Source organism: Pecten maximus, chromosome 11, assembly GCF_902652985.1.
Source record: "Pecten maximus chromosome 11, xPecMax1.1, whole genome shotgun sequence".
Taxonomy (NCBI): Eukaryota; Metazoa; Mollusca; class Bivalvia; order Pectinida; family Pectinidae; genus Pecten; species Pecten maximus.
The window spans coordinates 20,174,651-20,197,730 of record NC_047025.1 but is presented as its reverse complement, the minus strand read 5'-3'; the positions used below and the strand labels follow the sequence as shown (position 1 = coordinate 20,197,730).

Genomic DNA, 23,080 nt, shown 5'->3' with positions numbered 1-23,080 from the left:
AAAAACAAAATAATGAAATAAAGTAATAAAACAAACATCCATGAAGTGACATAAAAAAAATCATTTAATTTCTTTTTACATGATCAATAATTTAAGACTAAAAAAAGTAACCAGTAAGAAAACATTTGTTTTCATTTTGGCATTAACATAATTATTCATATATACAGTATATGTAACAGAGGTCATGATTAATTGTGTTTAAATCAGTGTCTCTGCCTAGAATCATTAAGTTAAAGAAAAGTTCTCTCTAGCCATGTGGTATACTGTGGCCAGTATTTACCAGGGTGAAATATATATTAACATACAAAACCACATTGCAAGGTAGGATACAGGAATACTTTTAAAACACCTGTACACAACCCAATGTACTATTGGCTGGTAACTGGTATACACTACCACACAGAATGTAAAACCATACCTCTTGTCATTATGTACAACATGAAGGAGAAAACTACATGTATTGCATTTGATACAGTATCCATTTACTGTGTATCATGAAACATTTATATTCATTAACATTTATTAGGAACAATAAAACACCAAATGAAACAAATTTTGTTGAAATGCAAATTTGCTATGAAATTATGAAACTATACTGATTTTGCAATTAGTGCCCACCATTTAAAGATCTTTATTGGTTCTATGTGAGACAGATCATTTCTGTACTTTAATGAGGTGATAAGTAGGAAAACCTAAGAGAGAACAAAGAGCAATTTTCTGTGAAACAGCAAACTAAACTTCAACTCTTATCCATTTCGTTTTCTGGATCAGACTCAAAATCAAGTGTGCAAAACTAGGGACCAAGGGGAACCTAGATGATATTTGAGAAAAAATCCTTCCATTACTTCTCAAGAAATAGTGATAACAAATATTATTTACAGATGGACCACAGACATAGGATTTAACAGATATTTCGTTTTCTACATGTACAATGCATATGTATGCAAGAAATGCATTAACACTAACTGTAAACATGTAATACCATTAATACCATTATCTGTACCATCGTATACGATGTGGAATGATACGTTTTACACATGACAAGAGGTGGTGTCATACCCTGCTAATTATATATCATGTCATCATATACAACATACTACATACTTCCATAATACAAATAGTTTCCTTAATAAAAGATATAAAATGCACCAAATGATTAAACCCTCAATACTAAACAGTATCAAAATATTACATGGCAGAGTAAGGTGATCTCAGAAATCTCATTTCTTGCTAAATAACTGAAACTAGTGTGTAAAGAAAAAGGCTGAAGATTTCAAAAACCACCGGCTGTAAAGCTGGAATACTTGTACATGTATATTAATGACACCACACCTACAATGTAACACTTACATCTTTATTTTTCTCCCCATCCACTCTATTTGGAAGTAAGATGGTTTGGTTTGATTTGGTTATGCAGAAGTGTATATTGTTCAATGTCCTATCAGTAGCTATGGTCAGAATATACTCAGATTAGGTGTTTTAAACTTTCACCAACAGATTAGATGTTTTAAACTTTCACCAATTGTCAGTCTCATGTTACACTTCTGTTGTACATATCTTGATGTTTGATCACATACAACTGTTACAGTAACTCAATCCAAACTTTCAGCATCCAGCTGGAACAGACTTCTGATGAATTTTCCAGATTTATCTGAGCAACACACCTGTCATTTCATACATACACAATACATTTCACTGATTGTTCAGGCCGGTCATTCATTGTCTATTACCATTGATACAGCCAACGAAATTGTGTGGTCACACTTCCAGTATTATCAATATGAAAAGAGTGTCTCCTCATCTCGAGTATCCATGTCAATGAACATTTTCTGATCTCTGATTGAGGAAGAAAACTGTCAACAGCAACCAAGAATAAATGGAATTCCCCATAAATGGTGTTGCAACTTAAATTGGCTGTCTGATATTTTACTCTATATTCTTCCCAAAGCACAGTGACACTACCCCAACCCACCAGTGACTCCTTCCAACCTCAACAAACATCCCCCCCCCCCCCCCCCCCCCCACACACACACAGACATGGCAATCTAGCAAACACATCCCTTCTATACACACATAGTGCCTTTCAATCTAAATAAACACATCCTGCACACGTACGAGTATAACATACACATCCCGCACACGTACGAGTATCACATACACATCCCGCACACGTACGAGTATCACATACACATCCCGCACACGTACGAGTATCACATACACATCCCGCACACGTACGAGTATCACATACACATCCCGCACACGTACGAGTATCACATTCTAACCTATCAAACACACCCCTATAATATAACATGTCTCTACAAATCTATCCTCCTCATACCACTAATGGCATGAGCTAGTCTCTGGGGCATATTTTCTGTCACATCATGGTAATCTTCTGCTGACGTCTTTAAAAGTGTGTCAATATTTTTCAAGGTCTCCGACATGTGAAGTCCCAGGTCATCCAACACATTACACAGGTAGTCTGTAAAGGTGGAAAATAACATTTTAGTTATGTAAGATATGAGGGATCACACATGTTTGTTTACATATTGGAACTCTTTTTTGGCAACAGGGGATAAAAAAAATTCCTGATTCAGCATAATTTGGACTATAAAACCCAAATTATACAAGTGTGCCAAGGCCCTTAAAGGTCATCTGACAATTGAATCATTATATAGAAAGCAAAATTACAGCATTATATAGAAAGCAAAATTACAGCAAAGTTCCCCTTTAGGGGCAATAGGTCATCATGACCCTTCGGGTCAGATGACCTAAAATTACAGTGTATTATAATGTACAAACCTATATCTGTGGTCAGCTGTTTTGTAGCATGTGTAGTCAGTTCATGAATTTTGAGTATTTCTTCACAGTAGGAATGCATGGTGCCATGAGCTATAGATTCCAGCCACAGGTCAGCTGTATGTTCCGGCAATTCTGTATATCAACAACATAAGTACAGGATATACAATGGAACCTACTAACTCAAAATAGTCGTGATCAGGCAAATACTTCAAATATTTTGAATGTTTTGGTGGGAAAACAACTTAGACTGCATAATTATCACAGTTTCATTTTAGAACAAAGGAGAAATGTGTTATGTGTCAAACTATATGTAAATTTAATTGAAGCCGCCACCTACATCAGTAGATATTCCTACTAGAGGTTAATTAGTTACAGCTGTGACTAAACTACTTACCCATTTCGTCAGTATAGGGCAGTTTGCCGTGCTTGAGCGCCACAATAACTGCTGGGTTGTCCTGCATTGTGAACGGCTCTAGGTGTTGCGGTAGGGTCATCATATACTGACCAATCTATGGACCAAACAATAATGGGGCATTGATAACCTTACATTACCAAATATGTATATATACAGTTTTGTTGAAGACTAAACTGACAGAGTGATTTGGAAAGAACTGAATTCCCAATATTTATTGTAGAGGGAGGGTATGAGGATATTTTTCACAAATCTATCCTGGTAAATACTGATTCAGGTTTTTACAATGCAAGTATTTTTAATTTATTTCATTTTGGTGTTTATTTATTTCAACTTTTTAAAAGGTTTATTTCATTTTGGTGTTTATTGATTTCATTTTGGTATTTATATATCCAGTTTCTTTTAATTTTCTTTTTCAATTTCACTGACACAGATACAGTGTGTAGTTTAGGTTATAACCAGCCAATCCCCAAATCCATTATAAAATTCTTGTTCTGAATACCTTGGTGATATACTCCTGTGGTGAAAGACTGAAAGTGGGAAGGTCAGAGGTCAATGCTCCACCAGCACTTTTTGACATCCAAATCTAGCCACAAAAAGAAACAAAATAAAACACTGAGATATCCATGCTCTGTTATAATGTTTACATTTAGTTACTAAAGTGTACATATATTCAATTATAATGGTTGCCAGTTCTGAGAGAAAATCTTGAATATTTACTGCTCTGTGAGAAAGTTTTCTCTGTAAAATACCACTAATTATATGTCCTGTTTTGTGTATAAAAGACCTCCATTATTAGAAATTAGATGTAGATTAGATTTTAATCAAATGTAGTTCATGGTGACCCCTGGTTCGAAATACAACTCTATTATGTTGATTACAAGATTGTAGCATACCTAACAAGATATAGAACTCCTGACAGAATGACTTAGCTGAAACTGGAATATCACATACCTCCATGTTAGCATACGTAACAAGTTCTACCTTTAAAGATACTTTTGTTTCGTGACAATGACCTACCATGGGCTGGAATATTACATACCTCCATGTTAGCCAGATCTGTGAGGTATCCCCTCAGCTGAGCGAATACAATATCAAAGGAGAACCGATGAACCTCCTCGCTCAGTCGACAAAACTCTTTCTTGATGTCTGTCAGTACAGATGGTGTCTCTCCTAACCATGGGACCAAACAAAACTGTATACCAGATATCATCTCGGACAACAGAGTATAGGTAAATAGCAGTACATTACTATAGGTAACTATAATACACGCTCATACTTCAAATAATTAACATTCCACTAAGACAAGTCATTAATATGACACATACAAGCCAGGTCTATATATATCACTTGAGATTTAAATGGTTTTTGTTTTGGCTCAAAACACAATAAAGTATGGTAAGAAAGAAAACGCAATAAAACATGTAAAATTGTTACAAAGAAAACAAACACATTTTCTTCTTTCTACTGTGCATTTGGGTGAAGCAGCCAGAGGACACAACTCTTGTAGAACAACCTAAGGTAATTAGACTAAAGTATTTGTATATTACAGGCATTTAGTCCTAGAACAGAGGGCAAAATATTATACCATGTATTTAAATAATTTGCCAAGGCAAATAGTTGTATTTTGCGTAAGGATTACACTTGATATGATAGTTTTTAGTTTGGACTTAGATAAATTTTCTGTCTTTTTGAAAATGAAAATTCCCTTAATTACAAATTACAACTCGGGGTTTAACTATTAAACTCAGTTTACGTTCCGTTAATATTTACATTGAAATGACGAACCCTTGGTCTTCTGCATGGACACTTTTAGTCGAGTCTATTTCTATTCAGCGAAATGAATTTTAAACTGTCACCCTGCAGTCTATCCTCAATTTGTTATTAGTTCATCTGTATTTCGATGTATACATGGCAGTATGACTCGTACATTAGAGAGGATCTGCTTCCAGCTGTCATTATACATTTGAATGAACATGGTGTTGACAATATGCTAAGGTATCAGTTTTTTAGATCGATGAAGGGTAGTGATCTCTTTCAACACTGTCCTGCTAGATAAGGGAATTCTTGACATGTGATAACTTGGACTGGCATTTGTTTTGGTTGTGCTGTGGAATGTAATACTGTATATTTTATGTGACAAGTGAATTTCTGGTGCAGGCAAAAGTGTATGCTTGAAGTCTGAATAATTCCGAGCCTTACTCTGGACAGCAGGTTAGAAAATACGGGAAATACAAACGATATACAAACCTTTCTTTCGTACTACACGAACAACGAATCAACATTTTAAGAAAGAGAATATTAATATGTACAACCACAGCAATTAAGTCTAAATTTATATACTGTTATTAACAAAACTGTGCAGTGATTTTACAACATAACTGATTCCATCATTACTTGAGTACTGGAACCCCAAAAATAATGGAAGGTGAGGTTGGTATTGACATTTGGTTTTAGCTCCAATTACAATATGGTCATGTAAGGACAGAAATGATGGGAGGCCAGCAGGATTTTGCATACGATTTTCTTTTTTGAGATAATTTTTTTTCAAATCCTATCTTAAGCTGGATACCAAATATCTGTAATACAATACCCTATAACTACTTGTCTGGTATCCATGTCAATCCATTTAAAACCCCAATGTCCCAGGAAGAATCCTCATTTTCAAGAGGAAAAACAAAAGGAGTTTATTGCATTTTTAACGCACTTACTGTTGCTCTCACAATTACATACCTACCAAAGATTTCAATTTTCAATGTGTGGTGCATAAATTGATAATATTCTTAAAATTATACAATTTATAATTTTTCCTTAACTATTTTCAGAGCTATGAAGCTTTTACCAATGCTGGACCAAAAAGCACTGCTGTATATAGAATAGCTGTTATATGTCTGAAATACTGAATGGATACTCTGACAAAAAGTAAAAAGATAGACAAACAGAGAATGGGTCGTAGGACAAGTACCCTACCTTCCTCCAGCTTACTGACGAGACTCTCCAGGTTAGCAATATCCTCCGCACTACTCAGGAATAGACAGGCTTGTGCATGCAGAACTGATCGCTTACCAGCAAGTCTAGACAATTTAATAGTAATAAATTTTTTACTTTATTCCTCTGACCCATCTATACAATTCAGTGTATAGCTTAGTAATCTGAAATCCACTGAATTTGATACAAACTTTGGTCATTGACCCAGGGTAACATGTTTACAAAATCTTAATTTACAACATTTATGATAAGTGCTATCTATGATGATGTTTTTTAAAAACATTTTCTTTAAAAAACTAGAAGAAATTTTGAAGCTTTAATGAAATTCAAGATTAATGCATTAGATATATTTTGAACAGTAGAAAGATCACAACTTTTTGAGAGTATTTTTCATAATTTTGTGTATAGTGATATTTTTCGCACTTTCCAATGATTCTCTGACATGAATTTCTCCCCTTTATCGTGCCTACTGACCTGATTTTGCCCACCTCCTTTGTGGGAGACCCAGGGTTGGAGTAGTGTACAATGGTGTGCATAATACTGCTGATGATATTTCCATCCAATTCATCAACATGCATTATCAGGTCCCCTGTAAACCAGAGAAATTTTTTTTAATTAATTTTAAAAGATAAAAAATATCAATGTCAAAGAAATAACATTTTTTCTCAATAATTTTAAGCAGGATAAACAAGAAGCCCATGGACCTTCACGTCATCTGACTTGAAGTACTCTTGCACTATTGTAGTATACATACTCGGTAGCAATTAAAGAGGTGTTGTGGCCATTGCAACCATTTTGGATGTCAGACTGACCCGATAAATAACAACACTTGGTCACAACCATCTCAGGATCATCGTAGCCAAATTTGACTTGAATTTCACTTGTGGAGCTTGAGAAGAAGTTTGAAATAGAAGTTGTTCGGAAAATGATGATTGCACAATCATGTTACAAATTTGCTGCCATGACAAAGATTTTACAAGGCCAAAACGTAATAACACTTTATAGGAATCCCTTCCTTAACATTTTTACCAATTTTCAGCTCAATGGTACAGGTGGAACTGGAGACCTTTGAAATATGTTTTTCAATATATAGTTATTAGTACATCATACAGACATGTTGTGTGTACATGTCTGTATGATACTGTACCCACCACATGTCTGTATGATATACTGTACCCACCACATGTCTGTATGATACTGTACCCACCACATGTCTGTATGATACACTACCCACCACATGTCTGTATGATATACTGTACCCACCACATGTCTGTATGATACTGTACCCACCACATGTCTGTATGATACACTGTACCCACCACATGTCTGTATGATACACTGTACCCACCACATATCTGTATGATACACTGTACCCACCACATGTCTGTATGATACACTGTACCCACCACATGTCTGTATGATATACTGTACCCACCACATGTCTGTATGATACACTGTACCCACCACATGTCTGTATGATACACTGTACCCACCACATGTCTGTATGATATACTGTACCACCACATGTCTGTATGATATACTGTACCCACCACATGTCTGTATGATATACTGTACCCACCACATGTCTGTATGATACACTGTACCCACCACATGTCTGTATGATATACTGTACCCACCACATGTCTGTATGATATACTGTACCCACCACATGTCTGTATGATATACTGTACCCACCACATGTCTGTATGATATACTGTACCCACCACATGTCTGTATGATACACTGTACCCACCACATGTCTGTATGATACACTGTACCCACCACATGTCTGTATGATACACTGTACCCACCACATGTCTGTATGATATACTGTACCCACCACATGTCTGTATGATATACTGTACCCACCACATGTCTGTATGATACACTGTACCCACCACATGTCTGTATGATACTGTACCCACCACATGTCTGTATGATATACTGTACCCACCACATGTCTGTATGATATACTGTACCCACCACATGTCTGTATGATATACTGTACCCCACCCACATGTCTGTATGATACACTGTACCCACCACAGGTCTGTATGATACACTGTACCCACCACATGTCTGTATGATACTGTACCCACCACATGTCTGTATGATATACTGTACCCACCACATGTCTGTATGATACTGTACCCACCACATGTCTGTATGATACACTGTACCTACCACATGTCTGTATGATACACTGTACCCACCACATGTCTGTATGATACACTGTACCCACCACATGTCTGTATGATACACTGTACCCACCACATGTCTGTATGATATACTGTACCCACCACATGTCTGTATGATACTGTACCACCACATGTCTGTATGATATACTGTACCCACCACATGTCTGTATGATATACTGTACCCACCACATGTCTGTATGATATACTGTACCCACCACATGTCTGTATGATACTGTACCCACCACATGTCTGTATGATACACTGTACCCACCACATGTCTGTATGATACACTGTACCCACCACATGTCTGTATGATACACTGTACCCACCACATGTCTGTATGATATACTGTACCCACCACATGTCTGTATGATACACTGTACCCACCACATGTCTGTATGATACACTGTACCCACCACATGTCTGTATGATATACTGTACCCACCACATGTCTGTATGATATACTGTACCCACCACATGTCTGTATGATACACTGTACCCACCACATGTCTGTATGATACTGTACCCACCACATGTCTGTATGATACACTGTACCCACCACATGTCTGTATGATATACTGTACCCACCACATGTCTGTATGATACACTGTACCCACCACATGTCTGTATGATATACTGTACCCACCACATGTCGGTATGATATACTGTACCCACCACATGTCTGTATGATATACTGTACCCACCACATGTCTGTATGATATACTGTACCCACCACATGTCTGTATGATATACTGTACCCACCACATGTCTGTATGATACACTGTACCCACCACATGTCTGTATGATATACACTGTACCAACACATGTCTGTATGATAACACTGTACCCACCACATTCTGTATGATATACTGTACCCACCACATTCTGTATGATACACTGTACCCACCACATGTCTGTATGATATACTGTACCCACCACATGTCTGTATGATACACTGTACCCACCACATGTCTGTATGATACACTGTACCCACCACATGTCTGTATGATACACTGTACCCACCACATGTCTATGATATACTGTACCCACCACATGTCTGTAGGATATACGTACCCTACCACATGTCTGTATGATACACTGTACCACCACCATGTCTGTATGATACACTGTACCACCACATGTCTTTATGATACACTGTACCCACCCATGTCTGTATGATATACTGTACCCACCACCAATGTCTGTATGATACACTGTCTGAACCACATGTCTGTATGATACACTGTACCCACCACATGTCTGTATGATTACCTGGACCCACCAAATTCCTGTATGATATAACCTGTAAACCCACCACAGTCTGTATGAGTATACTGTACCCACCACATGTCTGTATGATATACTGTACCCACCACATGTCTGTATGATACACTGTACCCACCACATGTCTGTATGATATACTGTACCCACCACATGTCTGTATGATATATTGTACCCACCACATGTCTGTATGATATACTGTACCCACCACATGTCTGTATGATATACTGTACCCACCACATGTCTGTATGATACACTGTACCCACCACATGTCTGTATGATATACTGTACCCACCACATGTCTGTATGATACTGTACCCACCACATGTCTGTATGATATACTGTACCCACCACATGTCTGTATGATACACTGTACCCACCACATGTCTGTATGATATACTGTACCCACCACAAGTCTGTATGATACTGTACCCACCACATGTCTGTATGATATACTGTACCCACCACATGTCTGTATGATATACTGTACCCACCACATGTCTGTATGATATACTGTACCCACCACATGTCTGTATGATACACTGTACCCACCACATGTCTGTATGATATACTGTACCCACCACATGTCTGTATGATATACTGTACCCACCACATGTCTGTATGATATGCTGTACCCACCACATGTCTATATGATACACTGTACCCACCACATGTCTGTATGATATACTGTACCCACCACATGTCTGTATGATACACTGTACCCACCACATGTCTGTATGATATACTGTACCCACCACATGTCTGTGTGATATACTGTACCCACCACATGTCTGTATGATACTGTACCCACCACATGTCTGTATGATACACTGTACCCACCACATGTCTGTATGATATACTGTACCCACCACATGTCTGTATGATACACTGTACACACCACATGTCTGTATGATATACTGTACCCACAACATGTCTGTATGATACACTGTACCCACCACATGTCTGTATGATACACTGTACCCACCACATGTCTGTATGATATACTGTACCCACCACATGTCTGTATGATATACTGTACCCACCACATGTCTGTATGATACACTGTACCCACCACATGTCTGTATGATATACTGTACCCACCACATGTCTGTATGATATACTGTACCCACCACATGTCTGTATGATATACTGTACCCACCACATGTCTGTATGATATACTGTACCCACCACATGTCTATGATATACTGTACCCACCACATGTCTGTATGATACACTGTACCCACCACATGTCTGTATGATACTGTACCCACCACATGTCTGTATGATACTGTACCCACCACATGTCTGTATGATATACTGTACCCACCACATGTCTGTATGATATACTGTACCCACCACATGTCTGTATGATACACTGTACCCACCACATGTCTGTATGATACTGTACCCACCACATGTCTGTATGATACACTGTACCCACCACATGTCTGTATGATATACTGTACCCACCACATGTCTGTATGATGCGAAGAGACTGCTGGAACAGTGTCCAGTCCTCTGTGTCCTGATTATGACTGCTCTTACACTTCTCCTTGATGTTCACCATCACACGACGGAACTCGCGACAGTAGCTGATGAAGTAGGTCTGAAGGAAAAAATAACTCAATCATATCATACATGAACCCTGGACAATTACTGTAGATGAAATATGATTGAAAGACAATATTGAGTGAAAGTGTTGGATTGAATACAAGAAATAAAAGATTACAACAAAACTGATTAACATATATAATTTGATATAAAAAGACAATTTGAAGATTCTTTTTTGTAATCTCCAGACATTTTCAGCATTCACAGAACATACCTTCAAAGCATCTAGCAAAAATTCATAGCCACAGCCATTAGATAAACGCTGGCATCTGTCATTAGCCTGAAGAGAGACATACACATGTATATCTAAATGTGTTTCCTTGTGGTGATTGTGTATGAAATTAATTCTAAAAACATTTTTATAAGAAAGTGTAGATTTATATCTACATGTACATGTTTTTTATATTCAATTTAAAATCAGTAAATTCTGATGATATTAACATTTAAGATGGAGACCTGCACAAAATGTTCCCACAACCATGTTAAGTCATGTATATTACACCATTTCTCAATAAGAGATTAGTTTTAGGCATGTTCTACCAAAATTTACAAAGTTGATTTATGTATTAACATTTCTGCAACAGATCTCTGGTAACATTGAAATTAAGAAATAAATTTTAACAGTGTTCTAAATTTATTAATAAACATGATTTTAAGAAATAAATTATAACAAAGTGTTGTTAATTTATTTATAAACATGATTTTAAGAAATAAATTTTAACAAAGTGTTCGTAATTTATTTATAAACATGGTGCATGGTAATTTTTTTTCCCAACATTGTTGCCACAGCACTCATGAAAAAAAGTCATATAGAATTAGAAACCACACTGTAAACAATTCCTTGTTCAAGCAATGATATGAAATTACATGACATCTACCTTCGAGTCTATTCTCTTATACAGTAAAAATAAACCTAATTCATAAGCCACTTACTTCTTTAGCTACATTAAACAACTTGTTTACAGACGCTGCTAACAACTGTACTGTTTCAAACACTTCAGCATCATCCTAAAACAGAAAATTAAACCACATGATCATTACAATGTACTACCCCATGTAGAGAGGTTACACAGATGTCAGCACCTCGTAGAGAGGTTACACAGATGTCAGCACCACGAGCATAAATACAATATACTGTACGAGAAGTGACAGAGCTCTTACCAGACGAATGTTGTTGAGATCAGACCCCAGTGTTGCCTCCTCCATTGATTTGTACTTGGCGATGTATGGTCTGTATGGGGCGTAAACCATCATCATCAGTCTCTCCAGGCTCTGAGTGTGCTCAAGCTGTTCAACTGTATACAAATTAAGCATTGTTTATTCTGATCAATTGTGATATATATTATACCTGTTGATGTACATAACATAAATGATGCTTATGAAATCTACACTACCCTGGTGAAATCTACCTGATACTAGTAAAATCTACCTGATACTAGTAAAATCTACCTGATACCAGTTAAATCTACCTGATACTCATGAAATCTACCTGATACCAGTGAAATCTACCTGATACTCATGAAATCTACCTGATACCAGTGAAACTTACACAGCACTAGTGAAATCTACCTGATACACATGTACTAGTAAAATCTACCTGATACTAGTGAAATCTATCCGATACTCATGAAATCTACCCGATACTCATGAAATCTACCTGATCTCATGAAATCTACCTGACACTAGTGAAACTTACACAACACTAATGAAATCTACCAGACACTTGTGAAATTTATCTGACACTAGTAAAATCCACCCTGCACTAACAAAATCTATATGACAATGGTGAAATCTACCCGACTCTCTCTATCCCAAGATACCTGGTACTTGTATAACCCCTATGTCCAAGGGAATTTGAAGCAAAGTGAAACATGAGAACATAACTTATATAATTATACATCTTATTTCATCAAGTTTTCTCCAAACCCAGAAATGATTTTTAATTACATGTACATGTATGTACAATCTGACAAAGAAAGCAATTTTATTATTTTTTTCAAACGTTTGCTTTCAAGATTGCTTTCTAGTTTTATTTAAAACATTTTTCTGCAGTGTTTAATAATTAAAGTGTTTGAAACAATCTTCCTTTAAAAGAAAAAATTAAATCTGGCTTTTTAAACTAAAATAATGTTCTGCAAGATTTTGAAATTTGAATTTTTCCAAAAAAGTTTAGACAAAGATGTATATCCTTAATCATTCCTTCAACTATATCCTTGAAAAAGTACTTGTTTAAAGGAAACAAAACCTCACCTTTAGCATGTGTCTCTACAGACTGTTCTATACTCTTTGAAAACCTCTCTGATATCTGAACAAAACAAAAAAGTAATTACATGCAGGTGTTACAATAATACAAACCCTACAAAATATACAGCTAGGTAGTTTTATCACATGGTGAGTCTGTATATTATATAAGATGACCTATAGACTAGTGATATGCCATGATCATACACATTTTGATAAAGAAGGTCTTTCCTGAAAATGAGGATGTTACCCCAGAAGAAGTGAGAAGCTTATATAATTAGTGTTACAACAAACAGGGCCTCATGGCATCACCATACTGGCCCCATAACATCAATACACGGGGCCCCATGGCATCACCATACTGGGCCCATAACATCAATACACGGGGCCCCATGGCATCACCATACTGGCCCCATAACATCAATACACGGGGCCCCATGGCATCACCATACTGGCCCCATAACATCAATACACGGGGCCCCATGGCATCACCATACTGGGCCCATAACATCAATACACTGGGCCCCATGGCATCACCATACTGGCCCCATCACATCAATACACGGGGCCCCATGGCATCACCATACTGGGCCCATAACATCAATACACAGGGCCTCATGGCATCACCATACTGGCCCCATAACATCAATACACGGGGCCCCATAACATCAATACACGGGGCCCCACAACATCAATACACGGGGCCCCATGACATCACCATACTGGCCCCATAACATCAATACACGGGGCCCCATGGCATCACCATACTGGCCCCATAACATCAATACACAGAGCCCCATGGTATTAACAGCAGGGTCTCCCGGCATCATTAGACAGGATGTGCTGGTAAAATGTTGACAATTTTACAATGGTCAGAAAAATCATGTGATTGTAAAATGATTTGTTAGAATAGTTTTTTTATTCATATGCATGTATTAAGAAAATGAACCTTCTCCCAAAATTTTATTTTTATCTCTGTGCAAATCTGCAGAATACACTTTATAAATCTGATGTAATATTGAAAAACTTTTTAAGATCCAAGGAGCTCCAAATACATCTATATTTAAATTACCTCCTTGAGTTCTGTAAGAGCTACAAGGTTATCCCTGCGTTGACTCAGATGTTTGGTTATACATGTACCAAGGTCTACAGACGAAAGTGATTCCGTGATCAGGTCACAGACGATCGGGACAGGGTCGACAAACACCTGATTACACCACTTAATCTACAACAAAACATATCCTGATGAAGACATGGGTCAATCATTCAAATAGAATATTATCTATTATATAATTAAGAGGCTTTAATGAAAGTCAAACAATCCAAACTTTTCTGCATTGTTCACTGATAAAATGACCTTCCGATAGGTTATTGTTGTTTGGTACACCTTAGCAAAGGCTTCTATGACCTGAATTATGTTCACTCACATAAACTAGCTTCATCTGTCAATACACCCAGTAACCCAGTATGATAGTTTGGTGTTTTGCCACACAAGACTAGTACTTGTGGTCTACTTGTAAACTTTTCTAACACACAAGCTCGAAATGAAAGTTTGCATCAGTATTTGAACATTTCAAATAGCACAGGTCAGCACAAATGTTTGATATTATTTTGTAAAAAAAAGACATTCTGTGAGTATTATCAGCCTGTATGATAGGACAAAACATATAGAACAGCTACAATGGAATGTTACCTGACTATGCCAGGTGGTCAGAAGTAGGTCGTAATACTCTGACATCCAATCAGACAGGGAATCGTCCGCATTGGTCTCCAACACCGTATTCCAGATGGACATCAAATTTGTCTGTAAGGAGGAAAAATCTTCAAACTGCAGTGTGACTTTGCTTTATAGAAACCACACCTCAATAACCCCGACTGTTTTGTTTCAAATTCAGCATGTAAAAGGTAACTTACAATACTTAATCAGATTCAAACTGAATTATCTACACTTCTACTGCCAGTTCTAGATAAGGGTCACTGTCTAGTAATAGAAAACTTTAGAATCACAGGATATGAAATATTGGAAGTCAGACTCTGGGCTTTAGTAGTCTCATTTGAAAGCTTACTATTAAAGGTTTGAAATGTGAATATGAAGATAAAATTTTGCATGTTATTGCCATAGTAACCAATTTTGCAAGCTGGCATGATGGATATTACAGAGATATAATGTTTATCTACTAAGTATTTTGTGGTTTTTCTGTAGAAGCTCAACTAAATGGACTAAATTGGGAATCTCGGACTGTTACAGATATCATTTATGGTACTATGACTTGACAATGTGTTAAAGTATAGTTCATGGCTTTATACTGATTTCTCCATTATCAAAAGGCTATGAATATCAAGTTAAAGTTCTGTATTACACAGATCACAAAAGATGTCCAATCCCCAAATAACATTGCATTAATGGTTCCATTAATGATTTAATTTCGAATTTGACAGTTATCAACATAAATCATTCCTCCAAGTTATAGGCTTGTCATACCTTGTGACATTTATGATAGTACTTGTAGAGTTGGGGAAGTCTGTCAATATCGGAGAATATCCCTGGTAAACTTCTGGGCCGCCTCTATAGACTGAGAGTTAAAAGCTGCCACTAACTGGGGACTTAGCATGGCCTCCAATCGATTCTTCAGATTCTCTAGATGGCCACAACGCTCACCATAATCTGGAGTATCCACCAACATTTGCTGAAAATGCAATCAAACTTGATGTATTTTCAAGGTCAAAAAAATAATTGTAATAGTGTTTGTTATAACAGATAACCTTGACCTTTATTAGGAAGTTGTATTCTTATCAAGGGAACCTCTTCTCTTGATTTAAACTTAAATATGATTGTATATTGGGATTATTCCTAACCTGTTTTGCTCGCAATTTACACTACTCAACTGAATACTGAAATTATCGGATTAAAATTATCACAGTTTTGGAAATTTATTTCTACCCAGACATTAAAAATACGTTGATGAGACTATATGGCATTGCTTAAACATACCATATTGGTTGATAACAATAATTCATAATCATTGATACATATTTTAGAAACTAAATCTGACTCAAGTTAAGTTCGTGTACTACTTACCAAACATGTCTGCATTCTAGACAGTTTCGCTGTGATCTGTCGATAGACAAGTTTTTGCTATAATACACAATAAAGTCATTTTCCTAAGACTTTATATAAAATAGATGACTACAGTACCTTTGGATGAGACGTTAACTATTTTTCCAAAGGTATAACATATATTAAAACTTATCACAAAGGAGGACACATCTGAAATAATTAATTAGTTCATGATCTCCAATCAAATTTCAACTCACTTATTATCTATTTTTATTTTTTTTTGTTATTTATGACAATCAATATTAAAAATATTTTGTTTTCCAGTGTTTTGAGGATGAACAATTAGATCAAAGTACGTAGATATATTAATTTCCATAGTGTATGTAGGTGCTGATAAAAAATTAGAGAGTTGTTTCCCCTGGACCGTTATATACAAATACTGATTGAAGTGAAATGAATTGGAATAAAACATGGCAAAAAACTGGAAAATCTTAACTGCATCCCTCTTTCTGATCTAGAGAATCCTAGTATGATCCATACAACACACTCATATCAGACACACACTGACTCGATTATTGTAGCTACTCACAGCGTCTGTATCATTGGACTGAAACACTTCTTCCACATCAGCACTGAGGGTTGTCCAGTTATCTGCCTCCTACAGGGTGGAATGAATTATCAGAGAAGTCCTGTACATATGTGTAGTATGATCACACATAACAGATTTTTAGTACATTATCTAAATAGGGGCCATGTCTCAGGTAAACATCCAAGGTATGGGGTTCAACGCTACCTACCTGTGCTAAATTATGCTTCACGAGAAGCTGAGAAACAGGCCAGTCTCTGCTGTCATTGTTGTTTCATTGGGCAAGAAACTTTACCCTTATCACTCTGGATGGCATGTGACAGGCCTCCTGTATGTTATTCGGTGAGGCAGTTATCATCTTCTACAAGGACATCCCCCCTCAAAATTACCCTGGCTGTTAATGGGGCAATTAACGCAGAAAAACGAAACATAATTTAAAAGTGGTCACACTATGTTACACAAACTAGGATGAATTGCATGACATACTCTATCACGTAATATTATATATGAGAAAGCCCAATGTATACTTTACATGGTGGTTAATAATACAGCACTAATCTAAAATGATGGACTGTACTGGAATACAGGTAACTTTAAAGTGATATATGAGTGTATATTTAAACACATGTTTACCTGAAGACCCTCAGCAGCAGCCGTCAGTCGAGATTTGATTGAGTCAAGCTGGAGCAACATCTGCATGGATTGAGCAGTGTCCTGTTCTACCTGTTGAATTATTTACAAATATTCATACTGTTCATTGCACTAAAATCCCCAAACTGTAGTATCTTTAACTATACACAAGCATTCTGTTTTCTATGTACAAATACACTGTTTAGTTCACAATTTAGATATTAATTAAATACAATTTAGCATTTTTCTTTCTTCATCTGCCTAACTAACACACCTTCCCTCACTGTATTTGGCACAACTTCTCTGTATTTATCTGTAACACACTTACACCTGTCTAACAGTCACAACTTCTCTGTATTTGTCTGTAACACACTTACACCTGTCTAACAGTCACAACTTCTCTGTATTGTCTGTAACACACTTACACCTGTCTAACAGTCACAACTTCTCTGTATTTGTCTGTAACACACTTACACCTGTCTAACAGACACAACTTCTCTGTATTTGTCTGTAACATACTTAACACCTGTCTAACAGTCACAACTTCTCTGTATTTGTCTGTAACATACTTAACACCTGTCTAACAGACACAACTTCTCTGTATTTGTCTGTAACACACTTACACCTGTCTAACAGACACAACTTCTCTGTATTTGTCTGTAACACACTTACACCTGTCTAACAAACACAACTTCTCTGTTTTTGTCTGTAACACACTTACACCTGTCTAACAGACACAACTTCTCTGTATTTGTCTGTAACACACTTACACCTGTCTAACAGTCACAACTTCTCTGTTTTTGTCTGTAACACACTTACACCTGTCTAACAGTCAAAACTTCTCTGTATTTGTCTGTAACACACTTACACCTGTCTAACAGACACAACTTCTCTGTATTGTAACACACTTACACCTGTCTAACAGTCACAACTTCTCTGTATTTGTCTGTAACACACTTACACCTGTCTAACAGACACAACTTCTCTGTATTTGTCTGTAACACACTTACACCTGTCTAACAGTCACAACTTCTCTGTATTTGTCTGTAACACACTTACACCTGTCTAACAGTCACAACTTCTCTGTATTTGTCTGTAACACTTACACCTGTCTAACAGTCACAACTTCTCTGTATTGTAACACACTTACACCTGTCTAACAGACACAACATCTCTGTATTGTCTGTAACACCTTAACACCTGTCTAACAGACACAACTTCTCTGTATTGTCTGTAACACACTTACACCTGTCTAACAGTACACAACTTCTCTGTATTTGTCTGTAACACACTTACACCTGTCTAACAGACACAACTTCTCTGTATTTGTCTGTAACACACTTACACCTGTCTAACAGACACAACTTCTCTGTATTTGTCTGTAACACACTTACACCTGTCTAACAGACACAACTTCTCTGTATTTGTCTGTAACACACTTACACCTGTCTAACAGACACAACTTCTCTGTATTTGTCTGTAACACACTTACACCTGTCTAACAGACACAACTCTCTGTATTTGTCTGTAACTCACTTACACCTGTCTAACAGACACAACTTCTCTGTATTTGTCTGTAACACACTTACACCTGTCTAACAGTCACAACTTCTCTGTATTTGTCTGTAACACACTTACACCTGTCTAACAGTCACAACTTCTCTGTATTTGTCTGTAACTCACTTACACCTGTCTAACAGACACAACATCTCTGTATTTGTCTGTAACATACTTACACCTGTCTAACAGACACAACTTCTCTGTATTTGTCTGTTACACACTTACACCTGTCTAACAGACACAACTTCTCTGTATTTGTCTGTTACACACTTACACCTGTCTAACAGACACAACTTCTCTGTATTTGTCTGTAACATACTTACACCTGTCTAACAGACACAACTTCTCTGTATTTGTCTGTAACATACTTAACACCTGTCTTGTCTAACAGACACACATCTCTGTATCTGTCTCTAACCAACACTTACCTTCTGGATGTCTTGCTTGACCATTTTCATTTGATCTTGTAACAAAGCTGATTCTTGTTTGACTGCATCCAGCTCTCTCATAACCCTGCCAGGCATAAAAACATCATTGTATTTTTTCCATTTAAGATATAGTTATAATTAATATGCTTTGGGTGTCAAATTTCCCAGGGCGAATTATTTTTGAAGAATGTTATCACCTATACTGATACTGGATTATCTCCCTTAGACCAAAAAGGAATCTGCATTTGTGGGGTGCTAGTGCTATTTTTCCATATCAAAAAAATGTTGTGGGGTATGTTTAAGGGGTTAACATATGCATGCTCATTTATTCTTCTGACCTGCAAAAACTGCTGTACTGGTTAAACAAACCGTAAGTTTTTACTTGTGTATATAGCCCCTATTAATTAGCCCATTCATGTATCTTTTAATTAAAGTGAGCTACTGGGGCTTTACAAACCTTGGGAGATTCTGTACTGCTTGTTGACTGGACTCCTCTATTACATTATTGACCTCCTGAAATATTCACAATTTTTATATGTCCAAATTTGAACTTTGACAAATGTTATATCAAATCAGAAAGCACAGTATAAGTTTTTAAATATATGTACAGATCTTATTTTTTTCTTTGAAAGTTACGTCTTTATTAAATAGGTACAAGGCAACAAAGACATAGAAAAATAACATTTTGATATACCTTTAGATAGAACAAAGTGAAGAATCAGAAAACGTATAATAATATATACAAACATATAAACAAAATTGCAAAGTTTTTTATGGAAAATCTGAGTCGCGGTACCACTGTATCAGTAAAGGAGGAATTTAGTACAGAAAATCCCCAGCTATACAGTTACACCCAAGACTCTCATACATGTATGCTTCGATAAAAAGCTTTACAGTAAAACATCATATTTATATTACAGACCTTGGAAAATATCTTACCTGTATAAACATCTGAAGCTTCATAACTAAGGTGGTGGCATATTGCTGGAAAAGAAAGACTGTATAGTATAGGCTTCAATATCGGTAAGTATCACACATATTTCTGTTATAGATGCTTCTAGGTACTTCACATTAAGCAAAACTTTTTTATCAAGTTATATCATTAATTCTTAAAGGGTACATGTAGAATCAATATTTCCATTTGTATCATGACCTGAGATTTTGATAAATCAATCTTGCTTGGCTGTTTATGTTGTTAATATTGATTTCCTTCTGTGAACTTTTAGTTTTGTGAAAACATTAAGTAAACAGTTAATAATTATGATATCTACTTATATTAATCAGTGAAGGAGGGGTCTCACTATGGGAGGAAACTGGATGGCACCCGATAAAAAAAAAAACCCACAGCACATGGTTGGGCATGTCACTTCCTTCATTTCATGTTGACATGTACGTATTTCATGGTTAAAAGCAGTAACTCACTGTTAAGATCTAGACTCTATAGCAGCCAATTATACCTACTCTTATTCTATATCTTCAATCTGTTAGTGTTAACAAATAAAATGTAACACAGACATATGATGTATGCCATGAAGTACTAACAGTAATTCCAACAGGAGGTGTTCATTGAATTTCACAATTTTCTATTTCAGTAGTATGAAAAATTGAAAATAATAAATGATACAGCTTTTTGAGCATAGTTTCCTTGAGTATAAAATACCAACATCTTTATTCACAGACTGGTCCTTCTGTGAACGGAAGGCTGTGTTGACCCACTCCTTAGCATCAAAGTTGTCATCCAGAAACTTTGAATAGTCCTGAAAATAGATTAATGTTGATGAATTTAAAAAAAATATATTTAAATACTAAGACTTTACCATGAAAATTTAAACAAATATATAGGGTTACCGGTAATACCGTACCACTTACATGCACCTTGTAAAAGTCTGATTTACTATAGGTGTGCAAATGACCCCATTCCCAATGCATTTTAGCATGATTTTTCCCAAAAAGAAATAAAAAGTTCCCAACTGTACATGTGTCTTCAAATTAAAACTTCCAAAGACACAGCAAAACATAAATGGCAAATATTACACAAAACAGATAAGGAAAAAAGGACAAGTGCCAAAATTGGTGTTCGCTATCATGTTAACATGGATATTTTTGGAGGGGGCCTTTTTCTTAATATTTGGTCAATTTTGGATTTTCCAAAAAATTATCCAGGAATAAAACACATTACTATATATAGAGACAATAGGAAATACACAGCCATGATTATGCATGCATATGATTATGAAATTTCATTATTTCATTTTGTAATTACAAGAATCTCAGTACTCGAACGTTGACGAGAACCATATCATTATTGATTCACTGTTTAAAATGAAGTATTATAGTATCCACAACCCATTATTGACCAAATTATTTTGGTTAAAATACAAGGATGTAATAGATTTTCCCCAAACAAATCACTTTTGCAGCAAAGGCGTCTATATCAAGTTTATATTTATAAAGAATACATTAAGGGATAACATCTTTCTATAAAAACAAACTAGATGCAGACGCCCGTTGTTCATGACATCCAGTCGACTATTGCCAATGGTATCGATATTTACCCATTTCAGAAGTCAATTGCAAATCATTATTTTTCAGAAAACTGAAGAGTCAAAACATAATCAAGTATATATGTCTTGAAGAGTCAAATCTCATTTGGAGGGTCAAGATCAAACTATTAGGGGTCTAAGGCAGGAAACCATGGTTGTTGCAGCAATCGTCGGGACGAAATAACCGGTAACAAGCTAGGTTCCAACACAGGCGTCTTTTTTTATAGTAGATACTCGTATTTTTTCTATGGTATTATATCTCAGTTTACTGTCAGAACTTCAGACGCCTGTGGTTCCAATGATATTGATAATGAACATTATCACTGGAAGCAAAGGCACTTCTAGCCGAACAGTGTCGGAGTTTATTACCATTAAGCTTTCCTCTCATTTTAAATTAAATAATGCATTTAAGTAATCAAGCATGATTGTGAATATCGTGTAACTGCAAAAAGTGTAACATCAATAGTTTGTTTACCATTTCTGCGGAATCGTTTTCCTTCCACGTTCACTTAATGAAGAGTGAATCTAAGGGCAGTAACTCCACAAGAGACGAAGACAGTAATGGAAAAGGCCCATTGGGGATGTATCGCTTACATTATCACGAAGGTGTTTAATTAATCAATTTTGTTGTATTATTATCGCAGTTGTATGTATTTAACTGATATTCATTTTGTTTTTTCTTCATTCCCCAAAAATTGATTTTTAATGAAATATGATGGAGATTCCAGCATTTATTTTGTCT

General features: G+C 36.2%; 1 protein-coding gene across 1 annotated transcript; it reads right to left on the bottom strand.

Moving 5' to 3' along the window:
• Positions 1 to 41: 41 nt before the first annotated feature.
• LOC117337212 (conserved oligomeric Golgi complex subunit 7-like) lies at positions 42 to 22,878 on the bottom strand. The gene is given in 24 exon segments (XM_033898070.1): positions 42 to 2,482; positions 2,803 to 2,934; positions 3,197 to 3,311; positions 3,717 to 3,800; positions 4,257 to 4,387; positions 6,185 to 6,288; positions 6,677 to 6,791; positions 11,152 to 11,287; positions 11,507 to 11,572; positions 12,226 to 12,300; positions 12,454 to 12,587; positions 13,543 to 13,597; positions 14,606 to 14,758; positions 15,227 to 15,337; positions 16,016 to 16,075; positions 16,077 to 16,220; positions 16,613 to 16,648; positions 17,181 to 17,249; positions 17,811 to 17,900; positions 19,796 to 19,880; positions 20,253 to 20,308; positions 20,735 to 20,779; positions 21,460 to 21,552; positions 22,814 to 22,878. Coding segments are annotated over 24 exon segments (2,259 nt in total). The 5' UTR covers positions 22,817 to 22,878; the 3' UTR covers positions 42 to 2,315.
• Between the last annotated feature and the right edge of the window lie 202 nt (positions 22,879 to 23,080).